The 14985-nt window shown below is 40.4% G+C and overlaps 1 protein-coding gene across 2 annotated transcripts in view; it reads left to right on the top strand.

Moving 5' to 3' along the window:
- tyw1 (tRNA-yW synthesizing protein 1 homolog (S. cerevisiae)) overlaps positions 1 to 14129 on the top strand; it is a 62333-nt gene extending 48204 nt beyond the window's left edge. For both annotated transcript variants that reach the window (XM_058413679.1, XM_058413680.1), the window contains exons 15-16: positions 5746 to 5913; positions 12948 to 14129. In XM_058413679.1, the coding sequence (XP_058269662.1) occupies positions 5746 to 5913; positions 12948 to 13169 (390 nt within the window). In that variant the 3' untranslated portion in view covers positions 13170 to 14129. The remainder of the gene's footprint in view (positions 1 to 5745; positions 5914 to 12947) is intronic.
- Positions 14130 to 14985: the final 856 nt, after the last annotated feature.

Below are 14985 nucleotides of genomic sequence, written 5' to 3' on the forward strand. Positions count from 1 at the left end.
AAAGTGTGAACATTATTTATGGAGAAACATCAACTCTCTTTCTCTTCTGCTTTTAGTTCGAAACAAAAATGGATGAATTAAATCTTCAGGAAATCATTAGCCTTAATAACGTCCCTTGGCTTTAAAGGCACTAATGGCAGTATACGAATTATGCACCTGCCCTCACAAGATGTTCCTGGTCTTTGGCAGGAAAGGGTAATTATTCGTAATGGTGATTTTCTTTGGTGTAATACTCAAACTGGACATTTAATTTGCTGATGTCCAGAAGCAAATCCTAACGTTTTATTCTTTATGCATGAATAAAACATGCACTAATTTTTCTCAAACTGAAGGAGATTCTTCACCATGCTGTAAGTTGAAATAGTTCATAATTGTACTTTATAAATTTTCACTGGATTTGTTTTTAATCAAATGGATATTTTTAATCTGATTATATAACACAAATCTCCAGACACAGTGGTTACTTACTATAATCTATAATATAGCCAGAGTTGGAAAAAATTACTTGCTCAATTCACCATTTCACTGTGTTTTGCTGTAGCTGCTGTACATGCTGCGATATTGTTTACAGGTAGTTACTGTTTTTTTCTTTCTTAATTTACATTATGTTTTCAGTAATTTACTGTAGGTTTTCCAGATTATTTTATAGCAATTTCCTGGCAGCAGACAACATATCATGTACAATATAATGCCTGGGTGCGTGGATGGATGGCTGTGTAGATTGGTGGATGGGTTTGTGAGTGGCTGGATGGATATGTAGATTGGATAGATGGATGGATGGATGGATGGATGGATGGATGGATGGATGGATGGATGGATGGATGGATGGATGGATTGATGGATGGATGGGTGTGTTAGATTGGTGGATGGGTGTGTGGGTGGTTGTGTGGGTGGATAGATGTATGAGTGGGTATATAGGTGTGTAGATTTATGGATGGGTGGGCATGTAGTTTGGTACATGGGTTTGTGAGTGGATGGATGGATGGATGGATGGGTGTATGAGTGGTTGAATGGATAGGTGTGTAGAATTAGTGGATGGATGGATGGATGGATGGATGGGTGTGTAGAATTGGTGGATGGGTGTGTGAGTGGATGGATGGATGTTTGTGTAGATGGATGGATGGATGGATGGATGGATGGATGGGTGTGTAGATTTGATGGATTGATGGATGGATGGGTGTGTAGATTGGTGGATGGATGGATAAATGGATGGATGGATGTGTAGCTTGATGGGTGGATGGGTGTATGGGTGGTTGGATGGATGGGTGTGTAGAATTAGTGGATGGATGGATGGATGGATGGGTGTGTAGAATTGGTGGATGGGTGTGTGAGTGGATGGATGGATGGATGGATGGGTGTGTGGATGGTCGGATGGATGGATGGATGGGTTTGTGAGTAGACAGATTTATAGTTGGGTGTGTGAGTGAATGGTTATAAGCTGCTTCTGCTGCATGGATGGTTTTCCCCAAATAAGATGTATGTGTGATGGAAGAATGCAGGATTAGACCCACACTCATATGATGCTCTAGTTTCATTCCATCTGATTATTTTAAGAGTGTGGCGTAAATTCAGTCATAATTGAAAGCGTTTGCAGATAAAAACTGAAAGTGGGCTGAATCACAGCAAGCCTTTTATTCACAGAGATGAAGAGCACAGAGTTAATGAATGTCATGGCAGTGATTGATGGAGTAGTTTGACCAAGGTGCACTCATGGAACAGCACTCCCTCCCTCCCTGTTTGATTTATCCGAGCTGCTGTTGTAGGTCATCATTATTTGTCATGGTTTCAGTATAAAATGTTTGCTGGGGCATGTCGGTTCTTCCCCTTGACTTTATTTGTGGACTATATTGTTTCTGGAGTTCAGCCCCAGTCCAGAAAACAAAGGCTGTCAAGGCTGTTCTTCTATACAGTAGGAGAAAAGCAGTATGCCGATAAAGTAAGTCTGAATTCTCAGTATTGAGATGAGGTGAGAGGTGAGAAATAGTATTCCAGTATGGAATCAATGCCCTGTGCTATCCCATAATGCAACAGGAAGAGCTGTGAATCGAAGGCATCATGTTGGCTTATTTTAAGCGTATTAAATATAGACAAGTATGACTAGTATTGGTATTAAATGTTATTCTTTCTGGTTGAAACTTGTGTAGATTTATGTTCTTTTTATTTTATTCATACATCACTTCTTAAATATGGAGACCGTAGATCAACATACTTGGATCAGGTTGTATAATTTAACTCCTCCTTCTTTAAAAATGAAAAATCTTCTAGTCTACCAAATTTCAGCCCGATCTGACTTCCAGTTCCTTTCAGATGCAAGTGTACTTCTAGGTGAATTTAATATACACATACTTCTTGTGAGCAGTTATTACAGATTATTATGCATTTATACAGCTTTAATACTTTACTGGCTTTATGTCTGCTGTTTTCGTCAGGACCGTAACTGCAAAGAGAGAGAACTCGATTATATGTTGAATTATTTCTCAGTTCTTATAGAGGTTTTGTGACCTCAGAGATTCAACTTGAGTCATAACCAGAGCAAATTGCCTTTAGATTTACTGTTGGGGTCCCGAGGCTTGTTTTCATCCCCATGTCTGAAGAAGCTTGATATTTTTCACACATTGTGACATTTTGAAAGGCGGTGTGTGAGCGCTGGTCTGCGGTATGTTTCAGAACCAATTTCACGCTTGTAAAACTTGTTTTTTTGTCCTTAACTTTTTAGATATTCTTTATCAAGCCTCGAACAAGAGCCCTTATTTGCGTGTTTCCTTTTGGCCTTGTGGCTTCATTTCACTTGTTTTAGTACATGTTGTTTTCTTCAGATGATTGTTTGGGGAAGTTTTTAGCCCTGAGATAAAAGAACTTTAATAAAATCTATTTTGTGATTAGTTTGGCAGATCACCGTCAGTGACATTTGATGTTACGGACTAATGCCAACAAAATGGCTGTACATGCAGAGCTTGAAATAAGATTGTACTTCCTGAATGTCTGGGTTTTATTTTATTTTATTTTTTTTACAGAGTGGAATGAACAGTGTGGTTGTTTCTTTCCAAACACAAGGTTAAGGTTAAACTTACAGAAGGTTTATGGACTAATACTAAGGTTGACTTGTCAATTTCACTGTACCTAGAGTACGGACCTGAGGGACACCGCGTGTTTTATGTACAGACAGATTCACTGGGAATGAATTAATCAGGCTTTGTTAATATGTAGCACTCATGTGGTTCCTTTGACTCCTGAATAAACCGAAACAATATGCTTTTGCTGTATGTGGTCTGGCTTCCTGCTGGCTGCTTCCACAGCTCATTTTTCCTGATCATTACAGCATTTGTGAATGGAATATTGTTCCTCTCATGTTTTCTCCTGCTCAATTATCCATATAGCATTTTTGTACTGCTGTGCTCTTGGCCTGCATGTGTTTTATTTCATTTATTTATTTATTTGTTTGTTTTAAATCTGTACAGCTAAAACAACCCAATTGCAGGAGGATGGGGGTGTGGTTTAGTGTGAGTGGAGGAGCTAGAGGACAATGTATGTGTGTATGTGGTTGTGAGCAGAACTAAACTGAGCAGGAAGAACTAATGAAGCTGGAAAGCTGTTATTTATTTTTTCTTAGCAAAAAGTTTTACATTGCTGACTGAGGAATGTGCCAAAGGGCACAGATACAAATGAAGAAGCTTGTGATCACTCTTTATGGTTTTTTTTCTTTTCTGTGTTGCTGTCTGTGGTTTGAATCTTCTTGGGTTCTGGAGGTACTAAGCTTTGAGCTTGTTTCAGACTTAATTTGGGAGAATCTGCGCTTTTCACTACTACACTACATAATTAACCCCTGGGTTAATGTCGTTTTTAACCCTGGGTAGAGGAACATTTCACAGGTTTAGTACAAGGTTATGAAACCTTGCTCATGGATAGCGGTGATTTTGAAGAATCCTTTATTATTGCCACACATACATTACAGCACAGCTGAATTCTTTTCTTTTCATATCCCAGCTGAGGAAGTTGGGGGTCAGATTGCAGGGGCAGCTTTTATCATAATAGCTATTATCATATCCAGCACCCTGGAGCAGAGAGGGTTAAGGGCTTTGCTCAGTGGCCCAGCAGTGGAGCTTGGCAGTGCTGGGGCTTGACCTTCCGATCAACAATCCAGAGCCTTAACCACTGCCCCAAATGGCCCCTATGGGGTTTGACCCCACAGCCTTGGAGTTATTAGCACCACACTCAAACCAGCTAACCAACTAACCGGCCTAGACCGGTTTTGCAGCATTGATCCCACATTGAAGTGCCAAACATGTAAAGTGTGAAACAATGCTGTTAGAACATTACGGCTAGATGCTAAGCAGCAGACACCCAATCAGATCTCATATCACATGTTTTGTACAGGTCACAGAACTTGCGTGTTTCATCTGTAAACAGCAGCTGCAGCATTCGAGGGGAAAGCATGTCAAATAGGGATGGAAAAGGGTGTCAAGTGCAGTGAAGAGGAGACAGATTTATTTTTACAGTTATGAAAAACTCAGAAAAGTCTGTTCAGGGCAAAATGTACGGTGGTCAGAAATAACAAAGTATTTTACGAACTGACTTAAAAATCATCAGAAGTTCGGTATCAACAAACATAAAAAGGCCAAAAAAGATTAGAAAGCTGTGAATGATGAGAATAAGAATACCTGCTCAGCTTCAGACCCTCAGATCTCTCCTTTTTCCCCCACATTGATGTACAAGCATGAGACAAGTTGTTATTTAAAGCAGCTGCACGCTGTATTTATCCAGTCATGGTTGTTGATGTCGCATTTATGCAAATAAGAAGAAGGTTAAGACAGGGATGAGGAATGTGCAGTGTGAAACGTCAGATTATGAAGTGTGAGTTTACTTTATTATGTTTACTCATGTTTATTTTATTATGTGCAAAAAAACAGACTGATGAAACAGACTGATGATCTCCTCATCATGGCACCTGTTAGTGGGTGGGATATATTAGGCAACATGTCAACATTTTGTCCTCAAAGTTGATGTTAGAAGCAGGAAAAATGGACAAGCGTAAGGATTTGAGCGAGTTTGACAAAGGACCAAATGGCTAGACCACTGGATCAGAGCATCTCCAAAACTGCAGCTCAGGTGGGGTGTGGGCGGTCTGCAGTGGTCACTATCTATTAAAAGTGTCCTTTAAGTCCTGTATGGGGGCTCCACCTAGAAACTTACAAGACCTAAATGATCTGCTGCTAACAACATGGTGCCAGATACCACAGCACACCTTCAGGGATCTAGTGGAGTCCATGCCTCGACGGGTCAGGGCTGTTTTTGGGTAGCCGGGTGTAGGTTAGTGGATAGACAGAGTTGTATGTTTTTTAGTGAAGACTGAATGAAGCGTTGAGAAATGACATTCATGAAAGAAGAAAATCTTTTGTACAAAGCAAATGATGTGCTTTTTCATAAAATCATACTAATGCCACGTCAGCCATATTGATGTTTTACAGACTGGCATCAGATGCTTCTATTATGTCTGTGAAGTACAGTGAGACACGGTTTTATTTCAGCAGCAAGAATAAAAATTTTGTCAAAAGTGTGAGGCTAGATGTGCCACTCCATTGATAAACGTCATTGCTATGGCAACCAGGAGCAGGAACACCTACAATACAGCGACCTTTTGCACTATGCCTCCTGACGTATGAGCACATGACCTTTTAGCAGTTTTTCCTCTACTGTTCTTCTTTTCACTCTGCTGCAGTTTTACAGAATCCTTCTCTTCCATTTTAGGGAGTAACCTACTGTGGCGAGAGCTCAGCCAGCAACCTGACCATGGCCAACGTGCCCTGGCATGAGGAGGTCGTCCACTTTGTGCAGCAGCTCGCCAGCCTCCTGCCCGACTACGGCATTGCCTGCGAACACGAGCACTCCAACTGCATGTTACTTGCCCATCATAAGGTGATTTTCCACAGACACACTTTCACACCCACCTCTGATCTGATGCTCTTACATTTCCATTTTTTTTTAAATGAACACTGTACATGTACTCTAGATTCTCACTGAGATTTTTCTCTGACATAGTGGCACCAAGTCGAATAGTTCCAAGAACAAATGCACAAATTACAGCCTTATTATGCATCCATCCATCATCCATCCATCAATCCATTCACCCACCCATCCATCTATCTATTCATCCATCCATCCATCTATTGACACATCCATCCATTTACCCATCCATCCATTCATTCATTTATTAATCCATCCACCCACCCATCTGTCCATCCATCCATCTTAGTCCATCCATCCATCCATCCATCAGTCCATCCACCCATATATCCCATCCATCCGTCCATCCATCCTTTCTCTAAACCACTTCTCCGACTTGGTCACAGGGAACCTGAAATCTATCCCAGGAGACTCAGGGCACAAGGCAGGGTGAAACCTGGACATCCTATCACAGAACACACACACACAAACACACATTCATACACTACAGACAGTTTAGTTATGCCAGTCAGCCTATACTGCATATCTTCAGGACTGGGGAAGGAAACAGGAGTACCTGGAGAATACCAACCCCTGGAGCACGGGGAGAACGATAATAATAATAATAATAATAATAATAATAATAATAATAATAATAATAATAATTATTATTATTACTGTTGTTATTAGTATTCTTATGTTGCTGATATAGTCCTTTTTTCCATGATGAAAAATCCTCTGTCACTGAGTTTAGGTCTTCCACCAGCTCGCAGCTGTTTCCCCTCGTCCAACTCGATCCCGTTCACAATCTGCAATCTACGCTAAATCAATTAGCGAAGCATAATGATGGCTGCAACTCGGCGTCAGCTGTCACCAGCTCAACATTTCAGTCTTCATAACGATATCTCTGAGCCAGGCAGAAGTATAGTGCACTCTCATTCTGTCACCCCTCTAGTAGTGTATTTGAAGCCCAAAGATAGGAACTCTAAATTGAACGGTGAGTCAGTGAGAGTGGAGCAGTGACTGTTCCAGTTATAGGCGGAAGGAGAGAGAGGGTGGGTGTGGGGGTGTGTGTGTACTAAGGTGTGGGTGACCTACATGAGACATTAGCAGGACAGTCTACAATCTATTAAGTCTATTATTTAATTGTGTGTCTACATGATTGTGTGAGCTGCCACCATCCTTCAGGTTTCATTGGCTCAGTTGTGCATTAGTTTTATTTATCAGATTGCAGGAATAGTCTATATTTGGTCACTCTGAACTGACACTAACACGTCCTCAAAGTTTCCTCACTGAGTGGCCATTATCCTTCATCTTCTTGTTACTGTGACCCGGAGCAGAGGTTGAGGGAATGTAACACAAAAGAGGCATATTAACTGTCATGGTTTGTCTTGCAGGCTGAACTCCTCTAAATAAAAATGGCACCACTAGAAAAAATAGACCTCAGGACCTTTAAAGCATGAGTTTACACAGTGTTTGGAGAGGAAAATCCACCCATCCATCCACCCACCCATCCATTCACCCACCCATCCATTCACCCATCCATCCATTCACCCACCCATCCATTCACCCACCTTTCCATGCATCCATCTATCTATTCATCTATCCATCCATCTATTGACACATTCATCAATCCATCCATCCATCCACCCATCCATTCAACCATCAGTCCATCCATCCATCCATCCATCCAAATAAAAATGGCCTCACTAGAAAAAATAGACACAAGCTTCAAAGCACAAGTTTATTAGAAGTGAACTTCTCCTTTAATAACTTCAATCTCAGTGAGGATTAAAAAAAAGAGCATAGAGAACTCGGGTTAGATGCTGACTCTTGAGGTGGAGAGGTGTTCGGGGTTACAGGTGAACATTACATGCTTTGATCTGATGTGCTGCTGAATTTGAAAGTTAAATGGTTCCTGTTGTATTTTCATGACATCGTGCACATGGCTTCTGTGTCTGCTTTCCCGTTGTCATGTCGAGAATCATGATGTAGATTCATATGAAAAACAGGGTGCAGGCTCATTTATTTATTTATTTAGAATTTACTTCATTTATTTGTTTGTTTATATTTATTTACTTATTTATGGTTTTAATTAATTAATATATATATATATATATATATATATATATATATATATATATATATATATATATATATATATATATATATATATATATATATATATATATATATATATATATATATATATATAATACACATACATACATACATATACAGGAGTTGGACAATGAAACTGAAACACTGGCCAATTTAGTGTTGGAGGTTTCATGGCTAAATTTGACCAGCCTGGTGGCCAATCTTCATTGATTGCACATTCCACCAGTAAGAGCAGAGTGTGACGGTTTAATTAGCAGAGTAATAGCACAGTTTTGCTTAAAATATTGCAATGCACACAACATTATGGGAGACATATCAGAGTTCAAAAGAGGACAAATTGTTGGTGCACGTCTCGCTGGCGCATCTGTGACTAAGACAGCAAGTCTTTGTGATGTATCAAGAGCCACAGTATCCAGGGTAATGTCAGCATACCACCAAGAAGGATGAACCACATCCAACAGGAGTAACTGTGGACGCAAGAGGAGCCTGTCTGAAAGGGATGTCCGGGTGCTAACCCGGATTGTATCCAAAAAACATAAAACCACAGCTGCCCAACTCACTGCAGAATTAAATGTGCACCTCAACTCTCCTGTTTCCATTAAAACTGTCCATCGGGAGCTCCACAGGGTCAATGTACATGGCCGGGCTACTATAGCCAAACCTTTGGTCACTCGTGCCAATGCCAAACATCGGTTTCAATGGTGCCAGCAGCGAAAATCTTGGGCTGTGGACAATGTGAAACATGTATTGTTCTCTGATGAGTCCACCTTCGCTGTCTTCCCCACATCCGGGAGAGTTACGGTGTGGAGAAGCCCCAAAGAAGCGTACCACCCAGACTGTTGCATGCCCAGAGTGAAGCATGGGGGTGGATCAGTGATGGTTTGGGCTGCAATATCATGGCATTCCCTAGGCCCAATACTTGTGCTAGATGGGTGCGTCACAGCCAAGGACTACCGAACCATTCTGGAGGACCATGTGCACCCAATGGTTCAAACATTGTATCCTGAAGGCGGTGCCGTGTATCAGGATGATAATGCACCAATACACACAGCAAGACTGGTGACAGAGTGGTTTGATGAACATGAAAGTGAAGTTGAACATCTCCCATGGCCTGCACAGTCACCAGATCTAAATATTATTGAGCCACTTTGGGGTGTTTTGGAGGAGCGAGTCAGGAAACATTTTCCTCCACCAGCATCACATAGTGATCTGGCCACTATTCTGCAAGAAGAATGGCTCAAAATCCGTCTGGCCACTGTGCAGGACTTGTATCCGTCATTCCCAAGACGAATTGATGCTGTATTGGCCACAAAAGGAGGCCCTACACCATACTAATGAATTATTGTGGTCTAAAACCAGGCGTTTCAGTTTCATTGTCCAACCCCTGTGTGTATATATATGTGTGTATATATATATGTGTGTGTATATATATATATATATATATATATATATATATACACATATATACACACACAGGGGTTGGACAATGAAACTATATATATATATATATATATATATATATATATATATATATATATATATATATATATATATATATAATGTTATTTTATTTATTAGTTTGTTCATATTTTGTTTGTTTTTGATTTTATTAATTTATATTTTATTTATTTATTCATTTATTTGGTTTTATTTATTTATTTGTTTGTTTATTTTTAGACATGAGGGTGTATGTAGGACAAAACAGAAGATTCATTCGACCGAATGATTATTAAATAAAACAAAATGAATTCAACGGTGTCCACGGTATGTCGTTAAAACTGTCTTTCATTGCAGTTACAGATTAAATCCATGCTAATCAGATTTGAGTCACAGTGTAAAAAAATGGAGAAAATTAAAGATCTTTCAATTTTCTCCATTTTTTTACACTGTAACTCAAATCTGATTAGCATGGATTTAATCTGTAACTGCAATGAAAGACAGTTTTAACGACGTACCGTGGACACCGTTGAATTCGAGATTAGATGCTGACCAGCAGGAACACTACTTCTAATACACCAGAAAAGATTAAACTACAAACTGATCTACCGGTCATGAGCTTTGGAATTGTGTTAAAAATTCCTGGCCTGGTCAGTAGGTCGTGATTGTAGTGGCGCCGTCGAGGTTGTGTGTTGATCATCAATACCACACCATGTGCCTTTAATTAAACATTTATTCATGAAGAAGAGCTTTATAACACAACAGTCCGGGATTCTGTACACGCAAATGAACGATGCTTTCCTTAGAACTGATGAAAAGAGTGGAATGTCTGAGGAAGCTTTAGTTAAGCGAAACTCGTCTGCCGGTGGTTTTGTCGGCTTGACTTGAATAAAAATGTCCTTCATTAGCTCCTTCCTTTCTAGTCATCCTCCCTGCGTTTATCTAGTTATTTAAATATATATAAGTGATATATAAGTTATAAGTGAGACTTTAGCTGTTAGATTAGACATGTTAGATTTCTTTCCTCTGACTGAAGCTCATTTGCATACGTCACTACTTTGATGCACTCGTTTGATGTATTTGATTAAATGTGCGGTCTCAGTCACGCTTTTCTGTTCCTCAATAGCAAATCTTTTGTGTTCGCGTCTTCGTAGCGGCGCAGTGTCACTATTTATTCGTCATGTTAATGGTTCTGTCAAGAACGACTCTCTTAGAATCAATCTTAGTCTTCTCCGAGTCACCGTTGATGCACCAGGCAAGTCCTGGTTTAAAACCCTCGAGCCGTATGGGATTGTAAGTTTGATTCATTGTATGCCATGGATGTGTGATGTTTGCTGAAGCCAAACAGAGGAAGCATGTGAGCAAAGACTGTGTGATGTCATCTCAAAGACAAGTTTAATATTTGACATAACTGGAACCGGAAATCTGCAGAGGATCGACTTGCTCACCGGATCAGGAATATGAGCTCTGTAAAGGTATCAGTCGATCCGCAGAGCTCGGATCCAAGCATCGTATCGCACATGGAAAAGTGAGATCAATGTGTCGCTAACACCTTCATCTCCCCTGCTGGTGTGGAAGTAGCTCAAGCTTTCTAGCTAGCAGAGGTGATGATCAGTCCACGGCCTCCAATAACATCAGTTCTGGCCTCACATGAACACTCATCTATTCACTGCTGGCTCTTTTTCTCCATTTTCCATTGACCCGATGGGGCTCACACAAGCAGTCCAGTCGAGTAAATTACTCTGTAATGAAAACACCGTGGCTTAGGAGGTACATTTAAAGACTCGCCACAGAGAGCATTTACAGCTGCCACAGGTGAGCATCAAGGAAGCGAGATCATGGCTGCGAAGCAAACCTTTTGAGTACAAACAGAAGGTGTGTCATTTTCTCGACATCAGGATGCCTGAGTGAAATAAGGAACACAAACAGACTTTAGTGATGCTGATAGTAAAATCATGCCGAGTGCCTCGCGTTGTGATTTAAAGGCTCGTTAACTGCGCCAAAGGATTTTCCTTTTAGTTTGGTGTAGCTAAAGCAGAACAAGCGTCTTTGTTATATAGGCAACCGGATGTCTTATTAGTTTAAAGGACATAGCCTTCTCTCATCACTCTTCAACAATAACGGTTCATCACGACAATCCGACATCCCATTAAGAAGCTAAAATCAGCCCTTTTTTTCCAGTATGTGATCTTCATGAAGAGGAAATATTTTTTCACAGAAAAGGTTCGGAGGCTAAAAGCAAAGGCTCCTTCACAGCACAGCATTATGCCACCTCTCACTGCCACCTGACGAACAACTTGCTTCACACTTAAGCGCACCTCCCGAAGCCGTGCCTCCTGGCCGCCTGCCACACAGCTTGCACGTCCATTTGAAGTAAGAGGTGTATAGCATTTTGTGAAATAGCTGTAGAAAAAATAAATGCTTTGGCTGACAAGTCCCAGATGCTACTGGTTATGCAACGATGTCTAGATTTTTTTTTTTTTGCCTCGCTGCCTGAACCCACAGCTACAGTGTGGTATTTATTTAGGTTGAAGACCAGGACGTGAATTATTCACCTCACTGCAGTGAAATATCATCAGTTCCACATCACCAATACATGTAAAATAATTACATATCTAGAGATCTTTTGGATTAATCAAATAAAATAAGCCTGGGTTGTAAATATCAGTGTTTTATATCAAGGTATATCTCTATATATTTAACTGAGATACAGTATGAGGCGATACCCTTTATAGTTATAGTGATGCAGCCTCTACTCTCCCTCTGCACGCAAACCCGGCCCCGCCCACTCGCTCTCCATTTCTCCTGCAGTATGGATGAAGACGTAGCGTCCTGCTTAGTGAAGAGAAAAACAATGGCTCTGTTATCTGGAAATGGTCCGGATTTAAAAGATGAGATGAGCAAACTTTCCAGCATTGCAGGTTTTATTTCCCCGTGATGTGCCTTATGAAGAAAAAACAGCGGTCAGTGGTGCGATATATAGCTAATGCTGTAGTCTGTTACTTAATTACTTTGTTAGAGCAAACAACAGGCCTGCTGTAACATTGTGTGTGTGTGTGTGTGTGTGTGTGTGTGTTTGGGGGTGTGTGTGGATGGGAGTGGGTGGCTGTGAGGATGAGGATATAAAAGTGTTCAGTTCAATGAAATTGTATTTGTATGGCCATTGTCTCAAAGCAGCTTTACAGAATATAAGAATATAGTACAAAAAAGTTCAAGATTAATATTAGAATTTATTTATTTGTATTAATCCCTAATAAGACTGTAGTGAGGAAAAAACTCCCTTAAATGTTAAGAGGAGGAAACCTTGAGAGGAACCAGACTCAAAAGGGAACTTCATCCTCATTTGGGTGACAGCAGAGTCAAAGGTCATTATTTTAAGATCAGTTCCGTCAGTCAGCTCTCCTTCACTTACTTTGTTTTGTGTTCTGCTCCTGAATGTCTCCTTACAGTTTAAAGTGGACGACGAGTGGTGGACGTGGATCGACTACGAGCGCTTCCACGAGCTTGTTCAGCAGTACAATGAGAGCGACGGTGCCGAGACCTTCACCGCACTGGATTACATGGCCAAGACCCCCAGCTGGGCCGTGTTCGGGGCTCGAGAGAGAGGCTTCGATCCCTCAGACACACGCTTCCTCAGGAAAAACAAGACCAAAGACATCTCCGGGTGCTGATGTCACACACACTGGGAGCTGAATCTTGTTTATTAACATCTGAAAAAGAGAAATAGCTTTTATCAAGACTTTATTAAACAGATGTCTGGTTCTGAAGGTCTCGTCGGTTTCCACATAAGAAGAGAACTTATTTTAGGTCATTACTCTTGTTTTCCAGCACAGGATCAGTGAGTCTCCAGTGTCATGTGTTCACCTTCACTTCACATGGGTTTTCTAACCATTTCTTATTCTTGTGTTTTTTGGGTTTTGTGTTTCTTGGTTTTTTTTTGTGAACACTCGCACTATACAGAGGAGTGACGTTAACACTGCGGTCTCTACATGTCTCTTTTTCTACCTTTCCCTATTACACCTGTTTCCGGTTTCTTCTTTTCTGTCAGTTTTCACCCAGAGAGAGAGTCAGTATGAGGATTACAGCTTCATTCCCTAACATACACAAGGTCTTGTTTCAGTCTGGGACGAAACTATTCCTTTATTCTCTCCGTTTAATTAAAATGACACTTCACACACTGGCTAGTACGTGTGTGTGTAAAATTAGCATAAGGCCAAGCGTGTCATGAGTTCCCAGAGTTCTTTATTAAAGCCAATACTGCTGTGACTAGCACTATACTTGTTTATTCTTCTCTTTCTTCAGTCTGTGTGCTCCCTTGCGGTTTCCTGCAGTGAATTTAGGTATTACTTTGAATTTAATTTCCATTTTTTTCTCGTCATCGTTTTGTGAGTTTTTCAGGAGTTATATTTTTTCAGCTCTTAAGCATTATGGTGTCATCTGGATTTCCGAAGCCGATCACAGAACCTAAGCGTGTCATGGTTTTCGACTTGGCTGTAACTGTATTTCCCACATCTGTTAAATTTTTTAGATTTGCTCCATAGGTGTCTGGAGTGGTGACTTTTAACTGTTTGTATCAGAAGGTGTGATGGTGCCTTATTGAATTCTGAATAAAATATATGATGGTTATTAAATGCTGTTTTTCTTTACAAAGCAATAGATACACTCTGACCTGGATAAGTGTCGCGGACAATTTTTTATTTTTCTAAGAAAATGGCCGATGGTTTGTCTAGATAAGAGTCTTCTTCCTGGGCTGGGATGGAGGTTTAGAGCGCTCTGAAGCTGCATTTAATCTGCATTTTGGAAGGTCAAACTCACGGTCACCATTGAAGTCCACTATATGGAGAAAAATCCTGAAAAGTTTTCCTCAAAAAACATCATTTCTTTACGACTGAAGAAAGAAAGACATGAACATCTTGGATGAGAAGGGGGTGAGGAAATTATCTGTAGAGTTTTGTTCTAAGTGAACTTCTCCTTTAAGTCATGTTAATGAGAAAACAAGAGAAAAAGTTCAATAATGCATGGCCTCTTAGGACTTCCATGAAAATCCAGTAATCTGATTAAGAATTCTTTCCGTCACACATCACTGAAGCATTGTGCTTTCCTGCTCTAAGGGATCAGAGGTGGACTAGTGACTTGAAATCTCAGCAGTAACACACCATAAGCCAAAGAAGAATTATTGATTTTATCTAGACTTCCTGATCTCTGTGTAAATGTTATCCTTCTTCTTCCTGAACATGACTGGCACTAAATCCTCTCTTGGCTGCATCCTCAGCCTCAGTTTATATTCCTGTGTTACTTTTCTCATAATTGAATAATTTGTTTAATTTGATATAATGTATGGGGTTGTGTTTCTAATTAATAACGTACACAATCAGCCATAACATTATGACCACCTGCCTAGTATTATGTTGGTCCCCCTTTTTGTCCATGCCTTGACAGCCCTGTCCTGTCAAGGCATGGACTCCACTAGATCCCTGAAGGTGTGCT

This window comes from Hemibagrus wyckioides, linkage group LG17 (genome assembly GCF_019097595.1).
Source record: "Hemibagrus wyckioides isolate EC202008001 linkage group LG17, SWU_Hwy_1.0, whole genome shotgun sequence".
NCBI classification, from domain to species: Eukaryota; Metazoa; Chordata; class Actinopteri; order Siluriformes; family Bagridae; genus Hemibagrus; species Hemibagrus wyckioides.